General features: G+C 42.2%; 2 protein-coding genes across 6 annotated transcripts in view; both read left to right on the forward strand.

Moving 5' to 3' along the window:
• The first annotated feature begins 966 nt into the window (after nucleotides 1-966).
• Nucleotides 967-11,407, forward strand: LOC306744753 (alpha-N-acetylgalactosaminidase-like). 2 transcript variants are annotated; one of them, XM_079227434.1, is made up of 9 exons: nucleotides 967-1,040; nucleotides 5,047-5,203; nucleotides 5,685-5,825; nucleotides 6,648-6,859; nucleotides 6,967-7,061; nucleotides 8,364-8,525; nucleotides 9,270-9,467; nucleotides 10,174-10,314; nucleotides 11,012-11,407. In XM_079227434.1, the coding sequence occupies exons 2-9, from the start codon at nucleotides 5,049-5,051 to the stop codon at nucleotides 11,216-11,218; spliced, it is 1,311 nt and encodes a 436-aa protein (XP_079083560.1). In that variant the 5' UTR covers nucleotides 967-1,040; nucleotides 5,047-5,048; the 3' UTR covers nucleotides 11,219-11,407. The 2 variants fall into 2 exon arrangements, with proteins under 2 accessions (XP_079083560.1, XP_079083561.1); XM_079227435.1 differs by having other exon boundaries at nucleotides 987-1,048.
• Nucleotides 11,408-14,253: 2,846 nt separating this feature from the next.
• hace1 (HECT domain and ankyrin repeat containing E3 ubiquitin protein ligase 1) overlaps nucleotides 14,254-21,116 on the forward strand; it is a gene marked incomplete at both ends in the record, with an annotated part of 31,469 nt that continues 24,606 nt past the window's right edge. The window contains 10 exons of one of the 4 annotated variants that reach the window (XM_079228155.1): nucleotides 14,254-14,344; nucleotides 15,411-15,465; nucleotides 15,621-15,740; nucleotides 16,739-16,843; nucleotides 17,321-17,396; nucleotides 17,540-17,671; nucleotides 18,917-18,999; nucleotides 20,284-20,380; nucleotides 20,465-20,566; nucleotides 20,723-20,829. In XM_079228155.1, coding sequence (XP_079084281.1) covers nucleotides 14,254-14,344; nucleotides 15,411-15,465; nucleotides 15,621-15,740; nucleotides 16,739-16,843; nucleotides 17,321-17,396; nucleotides 17,540-17,671; nucleotides 18,917-18,999; nucleotides 20,284-20,380; nucleotides 20,465-20,566; nucleotides 20,723-20,829 — 968 coding nt within the window. The remainder of the gene's footprint in view (nucleotides 14,345-15,410; nucleotides 15,466-15,620; nucleotides 15,741-16,738; nucleotides 16,844-17,320; nucleotides 17,397-17,539; nucleotides 17,672-18,916; nucleotides 19,000-20,283; nucleotides 20,381-20,464; nucleotides 20,567-20,722; nucleotides 20,830-21,116) is intronic. The other 3 variants (XM_079228156.1, XM_079228157.1, XM_079228158.1) reach the window with 3 other exon arrangements.

Below are 21,116 nucleotides of genomic sequence, written 5' to 3' on the forward strand. Positions count from 1 at the left end.
CTTAACCAGAACCCCTCCTTTACCAGAACCCCTCCTTAACCAGAACCCCTTAACCAGAGCCCCTCCTTAACCAGAGCCCCTCCTTAACCAGAACCCCTTAACCAAAACCCTTCCTTAACCAGAGCCCCTCCTTAACCAGAACCCCTCCTTAACCAGAGCCCCTCCTTAACCAGAACCCCTTAACCAAAACTCTTCCTTAACCAGAGCCCCTCCTTAACCAGAACCCCTCCTTAACCAGAGCCCCTCCTTAACCAGAACCCCTCCTTTACCAGAACCCCTCCTTAACCAGAACCCCTTAACAAAGAACCCCTCCTTAACCAGAGCCCCTCCTTTACCAGAACCCCTCCTTAACCAGAACCCCTTAACCAGAGCCCTTCCTTAACCAGAGCCCCTCCTTAACCAGAACCCCTTAACCAAAACCCTTCCTTAACCAGAGCCCCTCCTTAACCAGAGCCCCTCCTTAACCGCTCTATTGATAACATGTGTTGATATATTATGTTAAGCAGAGTGTGACAGAATCTTGCCAAACCAGCTTTTCAGGGTGAACCCTAGAAAAAGAAAACTGAAAAATACAACGGAATTCTAACTCTGTGTCCTTGGTGCCGTTAAAGAGAGAAAATTAACAACTTCATCATTAGCCACTGAACTATTTTTCTTTACATGTTCCCAATGCAACTATTTCTCAGTTTTCTCAAACTTTATGTATTTCAATTAATTTATAGCATGGCTGTTATGGTCACAATGTGTTTTTTTATTATATGATTAGTCCCAACCATTGATACTAATGTAACACCATCATCATACATACAAAAAATAATAAATACAAATGTACATAAACAATCTGCAACACCAAAAGACCACTTTCTGCCTCTTCAACCCGTTTCATCATGTGACACAGAGCAGCCAGTCACGTGACCTCAGTTTACCTGAACAGGAAGAGATAGACGCTGCAGCTCAGGGGAACAATCCAGGAAGCAGAGGAGGAAGTCATGTGCCTGCACTCACAGAACTGACTGTTAAGATCAGCCGTGAAATTTCAGGTAAACGGGTAAGAGACATTTCACAGTTGGAATAATGGCTTTTCAGCAATGTAAAACTCTTGATTAAACTGTATTACTGGTATGTGTTTAGTCAGATCTCAGCTGCTTGAGTGTTCTCTGTCTCACAGCTGCTTGGTAACATTTCTTCTCTGGCCAAGATGTCATATACTCTTAATGTTGTACGAAGCACACTAAACATGGATTGTGTAAAATAATGTAATCTTTTTTAAATCTACAAAGCTGCGTTCCCTGTGATCTAAATGTTGTTTACTGCAGGGACAGCAGAGCACTCTCCACACAGGAGATCATTCCTGCCTACTGCAATAAGACTTTATAACAAATGACAATTTAAGAGCACTTTACAATCTCATATTAATCCCAATTTAATTATATAAACTCATATGATCTCATTAGGGCCCGAGTACTGACGTAGTCAGATCGAGGACCTATTGAAATGCTAAGTATTATTATTCCCGACCTATGCGCAGGGAAAAGAGGTGCTTGGGATAAACCTACATTCTTCAAACTTTGCACACCCATCAGACTCGGCGAAAATTTTAATATAATTTGAGTGTCGACCAAAAGTCTGAGAAAATGTCTCTATAGCGCCCCCTTTAGGCAGAAAGGCTACGCTTTTTGCCAACTATGGCCGATTGACTTGAAATTTTACACACATGTCCGGGTGGGACTGCTCTACAAAAAACTCATCCGTGAAATTAAAATGCGCCTAATTAGATTTTCCGCCATTTTGAATTTTGTAAAAACACATTTTTGCCCATTCCTCCTAAACGCTGGGTCCGTTTCTTACGAAATTTTCTGTGGATCATCATTGGCTCAATGTGATCAAATGATATCTCCCACTTTGTTGATATCTCATTGCGTTCAGAAGTTATTAACCAATTAACCTCTTAGGGGCGTGGCTCAATATGTCAATACACATAACTTCCTAATTACTTGGCCTATCTTCACAAACTTTGTAGCATATGTCAACATCGTGTCCCTTAACGTACCCAAATTGTTTCAGAATATTCAAACACTAGAGGGCGCTGCAGTGAATCGCTCAATTTGTGCATTTTCCTTGTTTTCAGGCGTTGTATTCTGACGAACTCCTCCTAGAGATTACACACGATTGATTTCACATTCGGGCAATATGATGTTGAGACCTTTGCAGGGAAAAGTTATCAAAGGATTTTCAAAATATCGAACTATGTGAGCGCAGAGCAGTGGCAAAGAGACACCATTTTCCATGAAAATGGAAGTTGCTTGAACTCGGCCGTACATGATGGAATCTACTCCATATTTCTCATATGCCATGACCTCCTGACCCTGAAGACATCCATATGATCAATTTTCATCCTAGTCATAGCGCCACCTAGAGGCAACAGGAAGTTACATGTTTTCTACTTGTACACCGTGCTCCTCACAGATTATTCAGATCCCTCTCAAAATGCGTCGGAAGAGACTTAAGACATTGATAATGCATCACCTTGAAGATTGTAAGGATCCGTTGAACGGCGTAGCGTCGGTCCATCGCAGAAGTTCGATCCTTCGCCATGACCGAATAAACCGATGTAACTCGACTCCACATGATAAGATCCTTTCCAGGTTTCACATGTCTGATCAGCCTCCAGGCCTGAAGACATGTGCAGTCTAATTTTTAATTAGAGTCATAGCGCCACCTAATGGCAACATGAAGTAAATATTTCTATACTTTGGCTTGCTTCTCTTAGTCGGTCAATCAGATCAACTTCCAATTACTTCTAGACAAACATAAGACTTTCATGATGTCAGCCCCTAAAGCTTTTGATTTTTGTGTAACGCTGTTGCCGTGGCGCCCCATCCTTCGCGGTCAACAACGAAGGTACTTTTGAGGGACTAAGCATGCTCGAAACGTAACTAAACTTGGCACACACATTTAAAGGCAAAGATGTAGTTGCCTGATATGACTTGAATGACTCAAAACTGGAACTTCGGCTCGATAGCGCCCCCTACAAATATTCAATTAATCAGCCCCAGCGCTACGGTTGACCTACATGTATGAAACTTGCTAGGAATATGTAACACATGTAAACTTAGAAATAACTCTCTTGGGACCATGCTCTAAACCGTACAGGAAGTCAGATAGCGCCTGAAATTTGGCACACATGTCCGGTTGTGTCTGCTCTACAAAAAAGTACGTGGTCGCACTACAGTCCGCCTACTTAGAATTTCCACCATTTTGAATTTTGATAAAAACAATTTTTTCCTCAAATCTTCCTAAACGCTGGCTTCGATTTTTACAAAATTCTCTGTGGATAATTAAAGGTTCAATTTCATAAAAATATATCAAAAGCTTGTTTGTATCTCATTGTGTTCAAAAGAAAAGGACCCATTAACTTCTTAGGGGTAAATTCAACTAAATTCAACAAAGCAGCCCTTGCAGTACGTTCAACATAGATATACAATATTTGATAGGCGTATGTACCACATATACACTTAAAAATAACTCTCTTGGGACCATGCTCTAAACCGTACCAGAAGTCGGCCATTTTCATTTTCGTCCTTTATTTCTAGTTCAAATTGCCATAGTTTCCCAGTAGGTGGCGCTCTGACTATGAGTTCATATTGGCATGCAGAAGTCTTCCAGCCATGCCTCTCATAAAGCATGTTAACTTTGGAACAGTTTTGACAAAGTACAGTGGAGTTGCAACAGCTTGCTGCATGAACACCGTAGGCAATTGCGGTTACGTGTCTTGCCCGAGGACACATCGTCATGGGCTCGCGGAGTCGGGGATCGAACCACCGATCCTCTGATTGAAGGACGACCCTGCTCTACCACTGAGCCACAGTTTATTAGCACATTCATAAGTTTTCAAGATAAATGAACTTAAAGGTTCATACAGCATTCAGAGCATTAATATCTCCTCAAACAACTATTAACTCTGTAAAGATAGTGGAGTGATGTCTTCCTCAGCAGGGAATAACGTTTCTCTCCCTCTGTGTTGTTATCAGAGCTTCTCCGGGATTTGCTGACAAAGCCAGCCGGCTGCGTTCCCTTTAGTGCATATTAGTACCACCGCTCTGCACTGCTCTCATAAGACGGTTACCGCTGATAACTCTGACAGCGTCGTTGTGGAAGCATAGAACCCAGCCTCCGGTTCCCCAACCGATAAACACGGTTGGCTCTGTCAGCACCGGTGCCAGGGTTGTCCAGGGAAGGTGATCTCCCAAAGCTTTAACGAGGCCCTGTGTGTGGAGCTTCCTTGTAAACTGATAAACTGATTTGAAACAGTGCTAACAGTGCTGTAGTGATGAGGCCGGGCACATAATACATTATAGAAAGACAATAAAATGTCATAACTATGCATCACAGGTTAAAAGCAGATTCACATAGTTCATCACTGGGCACATATACTCAACCATTCACACCTACGGGCAATTTTAGAGTCTTCAATTAACCTAAGCTGCATGTCTTCGGACTGTGGGTGGAAGCCGGGGAACCCAAAGGGAACCCACGCTCGGGGTGTTCGTTGAAGAAGTTGAAGCATTTACCCATTAAAGTAGTTTAAGTGTCAGTGTTGAGCATTTAAAGAAGTTCAGGTGTCATTTCAAGTGTAAGATCTGAAAGCAGGTCAAATCAGTGTCGTGACTGAAATATCAGTTTCAACTTGAACTTTAACACCGTTGAGATCGTTTTGAGCCACAGTCGTAGAGCAAGGTCTGTATGCAACCCTGAGAGAAGTAGAACTAGCAGTTGAGGAACTAAAGCAAAAGCAGCTGCAACGTCATCGTCTGCAAAGGACAAAGCAGTTGAAGTGTCATGTAAAGTAGGAGTGAGAGTGTTAGAGCTGTCAGTTTTGAACATTCTGGGCAATACACACAAATGTTGGAATCAGAAGTGTTCGATTTAAAAAAAAAAATACACTGCCTTTTCAAAAAACATTAACATAGTAACACTTTGTATGTCTGCTTGTGCGTGTGAGTACATATTTAGTAAATGTTTAATTTGCACGTTTCTTCTGTTTAGAAATGGGGCCCTTAGCAGGAACTCAGCTCCTTGCCCTGATCTCACTGACTGTTGGCCTGGACAACGGATTGCTGAAGACTCCTCCTATGGGATGGATGGCCTGGGAACGCTTTCGCTGTGATATTGACTGTAAAGATGACCCGGAGAACTGCATCAGGTTTGGGATATATTGAAGCTTTAATCGCTGACAAGATAAGGGACTGAGTTATAAACCAATCTACTAAGAAAGTACACTCAGTTGCTGGAGGAGAGAAAAAGAGGAGACTGTGTCAGAGTAGGAAACCACAAGATAAGGTAGTGCTGCGGTTTTGATAGAACGGGCTAGAACAATGACTCCTGCGTCCAGGCAAACCTCATGCTTCAGAGCTTGAGGAGTGTGAACATGACGTTCATGCCAGGCTACATTGCAATGACGGTTGATGACTAACGTTTTGAAAGATAGATGGAGACAGTTTTTAAATGAACATAGTCAATCATTTTGCTGTTGATGCCACTTGAAGTGAAAGTGTGAGACCCTCGGTAGCTACTTCCACACCACTGAGGTGAAGAATATTTATACATATGTTTTGGGTTTACTGTGAGAATAACAGGCTCTTGGGACTTAAAAGGTATTTCAATGTGTTTCATGCATGGCACAGGGAGGACCTGTTCAGAGACATGGCTGACCGACTGGCTGAAGATGGCTGGAAGGAGCTGGGCTATGAGTATGTGATCATAGATGACTGCTGGATGTCCCGGGTGAGAGATGAACACGGGAGATTGCAGCCGGACCCCTCCAGGTTGGTCTACTTGTCTCACTTTATGTTCCATTAACATGAATTGATTTGCATTTATTTGCAACACATTCTCACAGCAATGCGTCCTATAACGCCGCCTGGTCAGTGGAAATAAGCGTCAGACTATGAGCTCTTTGGAGCCCTCTTGTGTTTGTCACGTCGCATTGACAGCGTGTCTTTTCAAAATAAACTTTTGTCTTCACAGGAAGTTAGGTTTAAGAAGACAGCATGGTTGTGGGGGCCAAATTGAACAGATACAACAGTTCACATGTTCTAAATGAAAGTTTGAACACTATCCGGGGGGACGCTCTGTCAGTCAGTTTGAAGGAAACCGACAGAGAGCAGCAGACACACATTTCCTTGTGTGCTCGGCCTGTTTTCGTGTACAACTAACTGTATGTTGACCAACGTTAGCAGATGGGTTTTAGAGAGAGAGAGGGCCGTGAATGCGTTACCATGCATGACAGCTTTTTCAAACTCCATGGTCTGCCTGTGAAGGAGCGCTAGCCGCTGGCGAGCTAGTCAGGCAGCCGGACGACAGAGAGGCAGCCGGTCACGTCTGACTCAAGACTTGTTGAGACCAAAGCAGAGTTCCTGATTGTTGGAACAGCCACCACGTTTTTTGAGACTTATTTTGTTTCTGTCCAGTTTAATTAAAGTGTAAATTTCTTCGCTGGTCTACACTGATTGGACATCCACATACCAGATGGCAAATGTTCCCTTTAAGGACAAACAAGGTTTGACTAATATAATGACACCTCTTCTCGGGGGTCCTGTTTGAACGAGCTACTTGTAAAATAATAGTTTGTGCTTTTTTGTCTCTAGGTTTCCAGGCGGCATTGCAAAACTGGCGAGGTATATCCATGACCGTGGATTGAAGCTGGGCATCTATGCAGACATGGGCACTCACACGTGTATGGGATTCCCCGGCACCACGCTGGATAAAATCGACATTGATGCCCAGACCTTTGCCAGCTGGGGGGTAGACTATCTAAAGTTTGATGGATGTTCCTCAAATCCTGTAGAACACATGCTGGGTAAGAGCATACTGGCAAGGAATGAAGTCATTGAAACCCTCAAATTCTTAAGTACAATATGCCATAGGAGATGTGGACTTTATGAAGCGTTGTCTTGTGCCCCACAGGTTACCCTCTGATGTCCAAGGCTTTGAACGCCACAGGCAGACCGATAGCCTACTCCTGTAGCTGGCCGGTCTATATTGGAGGCCTTCCCCCAAACGTGAGCGTCATCCACACACCAGCTAATGACTCACTGGGACTTGGATGTTCAATGACGATATTCTTATTACCGTAAAAGTCGGGTTACAAGCCGCTCCTCCCTCCGATGGGTGTCCCCGCTGTAGCAAGCTAGCTCCCCGCTGCTGCTGCTACTGCCCGCGTCCCCTCTGCCAGGGTCGGGTGTTGAGCCGGGGCTGGTCCCGCTACCTTCTGTGGTTGTCGGGGAGCTCGTGGAGTGCTAGCTGGCTACAACCGGGAGCTAACGGGGACACTGACCGAAGGTAGTAGCGGCTTGTAACCCAACTTTTACGGTATTTATGTTCAATAATTTAACTGGTCACGCATTTCCATTACTCTCTGGCAACTCAACTTTAATACATTTTCAAATAGGTCCATCCCAATCAATCCAATGACATAAGGTTCACCCCATCCTTGTTTCAAAACATTTACGATAGCAAAACTCTGACCACCTGGAACAATCCTGATTATCTGTGCAAAAAGAAACGTGGGCCAATAAAGGCATCGCACATATTCCGTAATGCGCTGTTATAATTTCCCAACCTAGTCCAGAACTAAAACTTCTGGAATATCTGCAACCAAAATCATTGATTTAAACTAAATATTACATTATGCCCACCCACACACACACACACACTCACACAAACACAGTCACAAACGCAGTCACACACACACACACACACACACACACACACACACACACACTGTTCTTGCAGAGGTGCCAGGATAGTTTTTAGCTAGCAATAAGCTAGTTTTTAGCTAGCAATAAGCTATACGGGTCTGTTTAGTGGACAAGGAACTAGAGTAACCGTTCACAACTTTATTGGTGTCTGGCAGACGGTAGTAGTGCTTAGCTTTTTACAACCATGAACCACTTCACTATTTTCATATGATAAACTCTCAGGTAACTTGCTTTAAATGCAGTTTAGATATTTATTGCAGGATTATTAACAGAGGCAAAGCGAGAATGAGGAATGAGAGAAAGTCCTTTTTGTAAAATAAATCCTTTGAGGGGTCGGAGGAGGTGTCTTCCCCTGGCCAACTTTTAGGTTATATTGCATGCTTACATAAAAACGTACCCACACACACACCTACACACACACATACACGCATACTATACATACAAATACACATACATACATACAAATACACATACATACATACATACATACATACATACATACATACATACATACATACATACATACATACATACATACATGCATACATATTTACATATAAAGGTCCATAATCTTTTTAAAGTCTCTCTCCCTGGTCCTCCCAGGTGAACTACTCTTTGCTGGGTGATATCTGTCACCTGTGGAGGAATTACTACGATATCCAGGACTCATGGGACAGTGTGCAAGGCATCCTTGAGTGGTTCTCCAAGAACCAGGATGATCTGCAGCCGGCCGCGGGGCCTGGCCGATGGAATGACCCTGACATGGTACGATGGATGAGTCTTCATTATTGATCCTGTACAATAAGACATTACACAACTGGTCATAGAGGCAATCACAACCCTAACTGTTGTCTCTCGAGGTGCGTTCACAGCCAAGATGGTCCTATTCCAAACTATAGTAAATACTTTTTTTTTTTTGCATTTTGTTTGTTTGTGTTCACACTGTCCGATTGCATGACTAGTATACAGAAGTCATGTGACGTACAGGTTGCTTGTATATTGGACAGAGTTTAGCGAAAGTCATCCGTTCACTGTGACTATAGCCACATACCTTTTCCACTGTTTAGGCCTTTTAGCCACACAAAGCTGTTGTTCCCACCCGACCTCCAGCTCCATGTTGGTCTGACTCAGTGTGCACTGACAGTCGGGTCCAAGCTCTCTGAGGACCTCCTTGCCTATCAGTCTTCATTCTCAGAACCCAAGATAAGATCCTGAGGGTAATGTTCAAATGGTAGTTTATGGACGAGAGTATTTTGAACATTGAGGAAACGCTGTGGACACACCTCAAGTCACTTCACATAGTAGTACATGCAGGTAACTCTGCAAGATCTAAGTTACATTATTATAAGTGTAAATATTAGTCACTGCTGGCTTCTAGCTGTGGTCATTTTTATTATATTACTTAATGATCAATTTGAATTTCAATAATTTCTAAGCATGTAAGCAATGATTGCTTGCTGTATATTCATTGAGTTATAATGCCTCCACACTTGTGATATCTCTCCTCAGCTCATCATTGGAAACTTTGGTCTTAGTGTGGACCAGGCTCGCTCTCAGATGGCTCTGTGGGCCGTCTTGGCGGCGCCTCTCATCATGTCCAATGACCTCCGAAACCTGGACAACGGTGCAAGGGCCATCCTGCAAAACAAAGTGGCCGTTGCCATAAACCAGGACCCCATGGGAGTCCAGGGAAGACGTCTTTTACAGGTCATTATCATTATTGAGACGGAGGCTCAATCCCATCTCCACCTGAAGGACTCACAGACTTTGAGGCTCCCGCTACTCCGTGAGGGTTTGGTTCTATCCCACTGTCACATCGTGGAGCGCTTGAGCATCTGGCAGACGTTTGAGTCCTTTATGATCCCTTTCCCTAAGTCAGCATTAGATGCTGACTTTGCTCAAGGGAATTACCCACAATGCATAGCAATGTGACGTTAAACACGCAGTTACCATGGAAGAATGGAGACTTAAAAAAAGAGGCACGTGATAAAATACCTTTACACTACAACGTTACGGATTAAAGATGGAACATAAAAACACATGAAATCAAGCAGAAATGATATATCATATTTATTTACATTCATCAAACATTTCGTTTAGACTAAAACGAGTGAATAGATCATTTAAAATGACTTCTCATCTCGTGAGGAAGATGTTCAAATCAGTGAATAAAAAGTATAAAATAAATACACAATTGCCCACAATACACTCAACCACTTAGAGGTGAGGGTTCAGGGTTTAGGGGACACTGGGACTGGACCATAGGTTTAGTTATAGTGAACCAACAAGGCTGGGAAATACTACATAATAATAATACTAATGTGATCGTCAACAGTGGGTCACAGGTAAGTACTGTAAAGAAAGGATCAGGCTCATCTTTCATTGAGGTGTGTGACCATGTGTTGCTTCACAGGAGAAGAATCGTGTTGAAGTTTACTGGAGGCCTCTGTCTCGTTCAGCCAGTGCCCTTGTGTTCCTGAGTCGACGGACAGACATGCCCTTCCTCTACCGCTCCTCTCTGGCTAAACTCAAATACAATGCTGGCAACTATGAGGTTTGTTCCCCCTCTTGTGCCTCTTTTGGACTGAACTGGTTGAAATGTTAGATTATTTTGTGGGAAAACTAATCCATTAATCCATTAATTATTTACATTCAGTGGTCAGAACACTAGAAAAAGGCTCTACTAGTATGGTCCATTTACCATTCATCAAGAAGAAATGTCATGTCTGGTTCCAGCTATCTGGTCCAGGGTGCTGGAATGTAAAAAACCACAAAGACGAGTGCACATGAATGTAATACAAATGTCTTACAACTTGGATAGAAAAATAGATGACCAAACGATAGAAAACATAACATTAATTTGTTTATCTCTTATTGAAATGTGTCTTGACTGCATCATGGTTATAGGGAAATGAATGACAAATATATCCATGTCATACTGACTCGTGCCTGAATACTACAATACCTTAATTCAAACATGGCAAACATGAAGACACAAAACGTCGGCAAGATTATTAACTGCTGTCATGTACGTACAGTAAAACCTCTGTTTAAAAGTACTTCATAGTTTTATCTGGTCTTTTTTACTCCAAACTGCCCTATAGTGAAATTCCCCAGTAATAAAAGAAATACTCGTTCTATTTATATATCTATAGTAGTTAAAAATTGATTTGGTAAAATGTGGCTAAAATCATCCATTGTAAATGACCGTGTCTTTTTCCCTCTTCAATATGTCCTTTTCTTGCTTTTAGGCCTATGATGTGTTTACTGGCTCAACTCTGACGGGGTTGAAGGCCACCACAGAGTTTACGCTCTCCATCAATCCCTCAGGTGTCGTCATGTGGTACGTCTACCCGGAACAACGCTCCAAAGAGACAGAAACGCTCCACCACCAGCGCAAGAAAGCCTCACCGTTCACATTCCACAAAGCTAAACCTGGGCATCTTACCGTGTTATAAAGGAAAAATAATGCTACGCTGGCATTCATTTAAAGGCTCAATTAAAGCCATGTTGACTTATCATTGAACAGATGCTCTTTTGCTCTTATGTTTTCACGAGACCAAACGCAACGGTTTTTTAATGTCCTGTTCTCTTTTTGATGGTTTAGAGGTGCCTTTACCTTCAATTAAAAGAAGAAATGTACTAACTGTGGTCCTTGTTTGTGATGTTTGTGCCCAGAACTAATGCATACAATCAGGGGTCGAGGTAACTCATTTATTTTACTCATGACTGTAACAAAGTCATATTTGTGTGTACTGGTACCAGAGCTGCCAACTTTCCAAAAAACCTTGGAGTGAGATTTTGTCGGGGGTGACCAAAATTTTGCCTCGCACACAGCGACACACGTTGGTGGCTCAAATATCAGGAAATTTGAATTAATTTGGCGTTGTCCCCATGTTGTCCCCATGTTGTCCCCATGTTGTCCCCATGTTGTCCCCATGTTGTCCCCATGTTGTACCCTGCATTTTGGTGGTTTGTGGGGCCCAAAGTCATTGATAGGGGCGGCCTACTGGAGATGGACAACATTGGTTACATTCTGTGAAGCAAAGACATAGCTGATGGTCCACCCCCAGGACATTTTGGTTGAAGTAGATGTTATTTCATGCATTCTAGTGGATTTTTGGGTGGAATGCTAAAGATGTAGCCTGGTACCAGCCGAACTTAGCCCCGCCCACAACATTTGAGGTCTGGAAGTTCGGTTGTCAGGGCGGTCTTTATACGATGATGGACAGATGACAGTAACGTAATCAACCACGTCACCAAAGAGCGCTTGGGAACCACATGTCATGAACATACCTTAGTCCAGGGGTGGGCAATTCATTTTCCCAAGGGGCCACATGAGAAATTTGGACCGTTGTGGAGGGCCGAACCAATAGTCTGAACTTAATTCAATTAACTCAATATGAATGTTATTACTTTATTAAAAAACTGTAAATTGTATGGTTTTGAGCTGCTACTGGTAAGAATACATGTTACAATAAGGCTATGAAAATAAGTAATTTGTTTTAAACCTTACCTTAAATATGTATGTTAAAGACCAGCAATTTATTAACTTTAAACAAAAGCAATAAGTGCTTTTGATGTTTTCCAGTTCAGTTGTTCTTCCTCAGTCCAGTCTGTGTTGCTTGAACAAGAGCATGAAGTCTGGTTGAATGAGGTGGAGATGAAGGACAGCTGACAGGTATCAGAGAGAGGATCTGATCTGTTGAACTTCATCACTAGAATGTTTGTTCTCATGTAGATCCAAAGAGAACCAACATCTTCTGAGCATCTTTCCTCATGAGGAACGTTCTCCTCTTTGAGAGAAGAATACAAATCCAGAAGTGATCCTGACTTAAAGTGCTCTGCATAGTGGATCAGATCCGCGGCGGCTTTGCGCGATTAATGTTCAATCTGGAGGCGGAGACTGCAGCGCGAGGCTGCTTGGGAGGCGGGGTCTCGCGACAGAAACTGCATCACAATACGCTTTCACTTCAGTCTCCAAGTCGGCAACACTGCCCGTAGTGAGGCTGCATAAGCATAAATAAATCGCCTTCAAAGTAAAAGCAGTGCCGTTTGTATTGCATTCATGGCGTGCACCTTATTTATTTATTTTTCATTTTTGATTGACGTCACGCGGGCCAGACTGGGAGAGCCGCGGGCCGCAAGATGCCCAGGTCTGCCTTAGTCTCTGCTCCTCCTGAGTTTCTCCCGCGGTTGTGTCCGTTTGAAAATCTTCTTCTGTTGCTAACTTCGGGACTCTTTGGGGTAAATAGGATGTCTATGCAGCGAATAGGTTTACAGATGCGCTCCTTAGCGCCATCTATCGTCGGGAGTTAGAAAAGGAACGAACGCGCCTCGGCCCAAAATCAGAATTTTTTTGCCGTGAGAAATTGGTGGTGTGGCGTGAGTGCGTGTGAAAACATGCAAAAGCGTGTGTCACACGGCGAAACCGTGACAGTTGGTATCTCTGTGGTACTCTTTGAGGTATAGTGTAAAAAAAACAGTAATTTAATTGGACTACATTTTAACAACGGACAGCAGATACACGCACATTAATACATAAATATATCAAGTCATATGAATAAATCCGAATGAGGTCTGCAAACTACAAGTAGGTGAACAGGATCTAACAGGATGTGTAGGCAGTAGAAACGGCAGAACACATTATTCTACACTCAGAGGTGTGAGGCTGAAAGGAAGGAGGGGAACGGGGGATGTGGTTTTCTGCACGGTGACTCCAGTGCTATAAAGCACTACTGCAGTATCTTAGGATGACAAGGAGTATTGAGAGAATATGAGCCCTGGGTTTATTTATTTCGGTTGATTTTTTTATGGTTGATTAGTTTTGGTTTGGTTTGTTGAAGCTATATATATATATATATATATATATATATATATATATATATATATATATATATATATATATATATATATATATATATACACGTATATATATATATATATATATATATATATATATATACTATTTTTTGTTTTGTAGTTGGTTTGTTATTTGTTATTTTATTTAGTAGTGTTGTTTCTTGATGGGGCAAATGCTAGACATCCTGATTCACACTCCATACCAGTTGGTGGCGGTAATGCACCAATAAACTGGATAACAACTGCCGTAAAACCAGAAGAAGAAGAAGAAGAAGAAGAAGAAGAAGAAGAAGAAGAAGAAGAAGAAGGAAAAAGAAGAAGAAGAAGAAGAAAAAGAAGAAGAAGACTGTCAGACCAGAGCGCCCCCTGCTGCTTCCGCCTGCTCTCGTCTGCTTCCCAGGATAGGCGCGGTTCCTCTCGGATGGCCTTCGACAACAACACCCACAATGCATAGCGCTCACACGTCATCACAACAGGAAGTATGTGAGGCGGTGCGATAACGTTGCTGTAGGTCTGTGTGTCTCGAAGACGGGAAGCGGCTCCCCTTCTGCCGGCGCCCATGGACGACGCCCAGGAACAACACACCGCTGTTAGCGAGGCATAACCCGGTTCTCTTCTCGGTGGACAGCCTATGATGGACCGGGCGATGGAGCAGCTAAACGCACACCTCAGTCGGCTGACCCGCTCCCTCCGCCGGGCGAGGACTGTGGAGCTCCCGGAAGGTAACCCGGAAGTCTGGAGAATGGGGTCACCCAGGGGTGTCACAGTGGAGGCTGTAATGGGGTCACCCAGGGGTGTCACAGTGGAGGCTGTAATGGGGTCACCCAGGGGTGTCACAGTGGAGGCTGTAATGGGGTCACCCAGGGGCGTCACAGTGGAGGCTGTAAGGCAGTGTAAATATATTCATCTATTGATCTTGTGAATACAACATCATACATAATGGCATCGTTCCACGTCATGAATGATTGTTTTCTCCAAATATTCTTGTGCATTTGAGCTTTTGACAGCAGAATCCCTGGGAGCATCTCTTTGGCCCTCACCTCCTGTTGTTGCTGTACAAAAGCACACCTCAACCCATCCTACCAGACCACGCCCTGGGGTGTCTCTGTCCTTCTGTCCCATTTTGTCAATTTTATATTGAGTTATATTTGTTTTATGGATGGTTTTGTAATGAATCATACTGAGGTTTGTATTGGCAAATATGTTTTTAATCATTCCTATCCAGAGGTCTTGAAGGGAGCAATTGTTAGATCAGTATTCCAGCTAGTTGCTGTAATTTTCACAGAATTATTGAATCCAAGTTTTTTTTGAGTTTTGAGATTAGTTTGCTAATATTTGTAAATTAAAGTATGTCAATAATTATCCTTTTGAAAACCTGCCTATTTTTAGGCCTCTGCTCGAAAATGTCATAGCCAAACTAAAAAAGGTATATCTCTGCAACCACTAGGGCTATTTGAATAATGTTGGTGTTATAATAACATAGTATAATGTGAGTTGTGTTACTGGTTATGAGTAAATGAAGAAGTGAATTATACAGTTTGTATGGCAATATCTGCCATAGACCATATGGGATTTTTACAGGTTCAAGTGGGTTATGTTATTTATGTTAATCGTGTTTTGATTACAATTTTAAGTTGTAGGTTTTCTAGAAACATTTATCTCCAAACAATTGTTTAAAGTCTTTGAAGTCCAGGTACTGATGGTGTGTGTGATATGTGTTTGTTCCCATGTGTTTTGTTCAGTTCAAGTCTAATATATTTATAATATATCCTATGTCTCCTTCTACAGACAATGAAACTGCAGTATACACACTTATGCCAATGGTCATGGCTGACCAGCACAGGTAAGCATCAAACCAGACCGGAAAGCATGAGAAGTGTGTTGGTGCTCGATCAAGAATGCATATTTTGTGTCACACTTGTGCTTTTGCTTGTAGTCTTTCTTCTTGCATGCGTTTCAAGGTTTAGGGGATCTGGGTGGTTGTCTACAGAGACTAAGGATTTACTTGTTCCGTCATGTCTCTAAAAGGTCAGTCTCAGAGTTACTGCTCAACTCCAAGTTTGATGTGAACTACGCCTTTGGACGAGTGAAGAGAAGTCTACTACACATCGCTGCCAAGTAAGATATCGTTCACTCCATTCTCATTCAAGAGTGATTCTGCCAAGAAGCTCCTTCCTGTCCGGCATATTAAATACAAATGTCAACAAAGATGGAGGAGTAGGTTGGAGGAACATATTGGTTTGAGGCCTTGTGCCTTTGCAGTGTGTGACGACCAGTGTTGGGGGTAACGAGTTACTTTTTCTGAGTAACTACCCCAACACTGGTGACGACGCAGGGGTTCATAGTAGCGCGAGACCAGACGGCGTTAGCTTAGTGCAGATAAATCGGTGAAGGTGTCGGTCAGCCGAGGTCATTTAGAAACAGTGTCTTCCTCCATAGTTACTCCATCAGAGACATTTTGCAATTGACTTTTCAACTGCAAAATGTCTCACTCAGAGTTTTTACAAAATAATTAATACCAGATTTCAAAGTGTCCAATGCTTCACTTGCAACACAACACACATGCACACTACTTTGCAGATGACATCACATGATGACATGTGCTACAATAGCAGCACATGTACATGCTGCTGTCAATATGACATATGACCGAATAATAATACTACGTTCATCAACATCGGAAAAGGAAGTGTTAGGTGCAGCAGACTTTGAGACCTGCTGCACCAAACGCCACCAGACGGGCTCAGGGAGGAGAGGGAGCTCCGCTGCTTGGTGCTCAAACAGTCAAAGTTGATGGGCAATGTCTACTTCATGTCTAATGTGAAGATGAGAACATATTGGCCATATTATCTGCCCAGAGAATTATTTTTGATGAAGCAGTTTACATTTCTAATGATGCTAATTCAATAAATACACTACTGTTTTTGCTTAGATTAGTTTGTCAAATGGGCTACAATTAAATTGTTGCATACAGACAATAAATGATCCTTGAACCATGGATGTCTGGATACTCCGATCTCGTCACAGTCTGTCCTAAATAGCTGATTTGAGAAGCTGATGGGATTTGCCTGCAGTGTTTATGTGGCCTATGTTGCTCTGTGTGTTTCTTTGTACAGTTGTGGGTCAGTGGAGTGTTTGGTTCTGCTGCTGAAGAGAGGAGCCAACCCAAACTACCAGGACATCTCTGGCTGTACCCCTCTGCACCTGGCTGCTAGGAACGGGTGCGAGCCTCCTCCTACATTTAAACTGTTTACATGTTTGTGTTGTGTACAGTTCGTATTCTAGGTCTTGTGAAACTTGGTCCAGTGATTTCACTGTTGCACTTTTTTTTTTTTTTTTTTTTTTTTTTCCCGTGGCACATTACCGCCACATGTAAAACCTGTGCAAGCATGTATATGCATGCACATGCACGTAGTAGTATTCATGCACAAGACAAACCACAGCGCTACTAAAGGTAGAAGAAAACAAACAAACACTGAATCGTACACCACCCACCCAGCCATCCAGTGGCTGGCCACACACAAATAACCATTCGCATCTTTCCTGGATTTCTGCTGCTAGAGTCTACTGTCCATAGAGATGAATGGACCTGACTGGATCCATTTCTCAGATGTTTCTTATTATGCTTATTAGACTAGTCGTGGCTGTTAGATGTGATAACTATTGCTACTTAACACTCGCCTTCACTGTTGTTTCAGACAAAAGAAGTGCATGGGCAAACTACTGGAATATAATGCTGATGTCAACATCTGCAACAATGAGGGACTGACTGCTGTGAGTTGATTTGAACCCTCTGGCTGTTTTTCATGTTGTATTGATTGTCTTAAAATCATTGTATTCCTCATTGTTAAACACATTGTAAGCTATTTAAGTCCTGAAGTCAGGATAGTGATGGTGCACGTGAACCTCTGCTGCAGATCCACTGGTTGGCAGTGAACGGGCGCACTGAGCTCCTCCATGATCTGGTCCAGCACGTGTCCAACGTGGACGTGGAGGACGCCATGGGGCAGACCGCTCTACATGTCGCCTGTCAGAACGGACACAAAACGGTGAGCCAATTTTAAATATCTCTTTCATTGAAATGACCTGTATTTGTAGCTCTCTAGTTGGAGCGCAGCACTCCACGCCGGGCAGAAGATGTGTTCACTTCAGCCACTTTAGTCCACTTGGACTCCAGGAGCAGCTTCTTGTGGGTTCAGGCCTTCAGGGCTCAACACTGGATTATAAAGGTGGTTGCCAAAACTGAAATTATGGTTCCTATTTCTAGTTACCTTTATATTGTTAGTATTTAAGATACTTTGCAGTTATATGTCAGCTTAATGATGAATATCAGAACCATTTATTCGCCAGGTATGTTTACACAAATGAGGATTTTTTCTTGGCGGAAGGTGCATAACATTAGACGATCAACAACAATAACAACAACAACAGTGCAATAGATATTACATGAAGTATAAAATAAAATGCTCAGACAAACATATCAATATTGTAAACAAGTGTTCTGTAAGTTAGTATGTTAAAGTGTAATGTCATATGTATATGACATAAAATAATACAAGTTTTATGACAGCAACAGAGCAACATTTTGTAAATTGTGTTTTATCTGATATAATTTAATTCTCAATTCTTAAGAGGAACTCCTGCCACACCACCAGTCATGCAGCTGCGCTCTACACAGTTCCCTTAAAACATGAATCCAGCAGGCATCTGGTTGTTTGTTCACTCGGTTTTTCCTTCCAAATTGTGCTTTTCTAATATTGTGAAATATTCTTAAAGCCTGTCTTTGGATGTGACCCTGGTGCTGTCAGACAGACAGATGTGTGTGTTCAGGAATAGCTTCCACACCATGCTCAGCCAATGGAGCTAAAAAGACCTGCAGACGTTTTTAAAAGTGCAATATCAGATGTTATTCATGTTTACTTACCTTTTGTCCTATTGACTGTCTAGCAATCACATAATGAGGCAGCAAAGTCATTTCAGTAAATCTGGAAACTTTTCTACATTAGTATTTTTTTTTACTTCTTTTTATCCCAGTGAAATATTTTCCGAGTGAAATGTTTTTATTTATTTGTTTAAACCTTTATTTAACCAGTCCCATTGAGATTACAAATCTCTGTTTGGAGGGAGACTTGGCCAAGACAGGCATAAAAAACACAGTTACAGACAGAAAACACAGAACAAGACAAGTTAAAAGAAACTAAAAGCTAAGAGACAGTGACGTAACCGAGTCAATTTAAGAAACATTTACATTTTTGGGAACCTGCCTCTATTTCTAACATGTTGTGTCTGCTTAGACGGTGTTGTGTCTCCTGGACAGCGGCGCTGACATCAACCGGCCTAACGTCTCTGGAGCAACGCCTCTGTACTTTGCCTGCAGGTGATCTCATCGTAGCGCTGGAGACTTACAGCGCTGAGTGTCTCAGCCTCTCTTACGGCTCCGGGCGGCCATTTCCCTGTCTTTGATTGATTTGCATGTCAATATGTCTATATGTTGTTTTGCCGTGTACACTTTCAAAGAGAAGGCTAGTACTAGATGGATTTTTCTGAGCTTTCGCACTGTTAATATATGCATCCACCAATTATGTTGTGTGGAGTTTCTATTCAAAACATGTGTACAACAACACGGAAGCTACAAAGACCAACCAAAACAGCACATTTGATTCGTCTTTTCCACCTTGACAAAAGCAGCGCATACCAGATCCAGTCCGTCTGTCTTACGTTTCACAATAGAAGCCTTAGATATTTGGCTACAAGTAAACTCAATAGAATTTTACAGAAGCTCAGACTATAGGATGATTGCTCTGAATCAGTAGGATCTGGAGTTGGTCCTCTGGCTGAGCAAATCTACTTGAAACTGAATGACATATCGCCGTTGGTATCAATAGTTCACATGCAAAATATTCACAGGCAGTATAAAGGCCTTCACTTTTACACTTCCTCTTAACTTTTCAGGAGTAGACATACACTGACGCGTGAGCACTTCCATAATAGTCAGACCCATTAATTCTCGTGTCAGAATACTAAAGTAACCCAGAATATTAGGGATTCAAATGTTCTAAAATACCCATTGAAGACCAGGTCAGGGTTCTTACGGTCAGGGAAAACCTGGAAAAGTCATGAATTTTAAAATGGTTATTTTCAGGGCTGGAAAAGTCCTTGAAATAAATAAAAAAATCCCCAAAGTTTAGTAAAAGTCATGTAAATGTGTTATATTCATGTGTTCATGTTGTTCATTTACGCTGAGTTTGAAATAATTAATTTGCTTTTAAAAGAAAGACTCAATATATAATCAGGCATACATACAGGCATCTATATAAATGTTTATTCTTTTAATCAAACTATTGTCTCATTCATTTGTGTCATTTAAGGTTTACTGTATGCGTTGTGTTCTCATTGTTAGTTTAACCCTCGTGTTGTCTTGGGGTCAAAATGACCCATCAACACACATACATATACACTCCTACACGGGTCATTTTGACCCCAAGACAACACGAGGGTTAAATACTACATTTACTCACTTTTTACTGTTTACTCCCAGACTTCACTAAATGTTTGGTCATGGACATTTGGTTTAAAGTCATGAAAAAGTCCTGGAAACCCATTGGTCAGAATGTGTATGAACCTGCAGTATATAACGCTCCGTCACTGTGTTATTCTGTAGCCATGGCCAAAGAGACACGGCACAGATCCTGCTCTCTCGAGGTGCCAAATACCTCCCTGACAAGAATGGAATCACTCCTCTGGATCTCTGTGTGCAGGTGCGCTTGCTTTAACCACCGTTACACTAGTTCCTCTAAGTGTTGTTCAGCTCATGTGTTGCTGTCCCGCCTCTGTGTGTTCAGGGTGGATATGGGGAGACCTGTGAGATCCTCATCCAGCACCACAGCAGGCTTTTCCAGACCCTCATCCAGATGACACAAAACGATGAGATGAAAGAGAGCATGGTTTGACCGGTTCCTCTCTGCGATCATTGATGAGCCCTGTGAATGCTCCTCCATTGATGTGTGTGTGTGTGTGTGTGTGTGTGTGTGTGTGTGTGTGTGTGTGTGTGTGTGTGTGTGTGTGTGTGTGTGTGTGTGTGTGTGTGTGTGTGTGCGCAGCTCCGGCAGGTTCTGGAGCACGTCTCTCAGCAGAGTGACGGTCATTACCTGAGGATCTTGACCAGTCTTGCTGAAGTGGCTACCACTAATGGACACAAGCTTCTCAGGTAGAATTGTACATATTTTATTCACATGTTTGCTTTCTTTTCCTTATTTATTTCATGTTGTGTACATATTGATCATTTTATACAGAACCTTTTTTTTTTTTTTTTTTACTGATTCATGATTGTATAGGAATCCCTAAAAAGAATTTTGAGTTCACTTTCTTTCTAAGTGAGAATAAGACATTTTATTTGGCCAAAATGTTATAATGAACTTAAATAAACTGAGAACACACCGGGAAAGGGTCAAAGTTCTAAGACGAAAACATGGACAACGCTGTGGTAGCAACCTG

This window comes from Taurulus bubalis, assembly GCF_910589615.1.
Source record: "Taurulus bubalis genome assembly, chromosome: 12".
NCBI classification, from domain to species: domain Eukaryota; kingdom Metazoa; phylum Chordata; class Actinopteri; order Perciformes; family Cottidae; genus Taurulus; species Taurulus bubalis.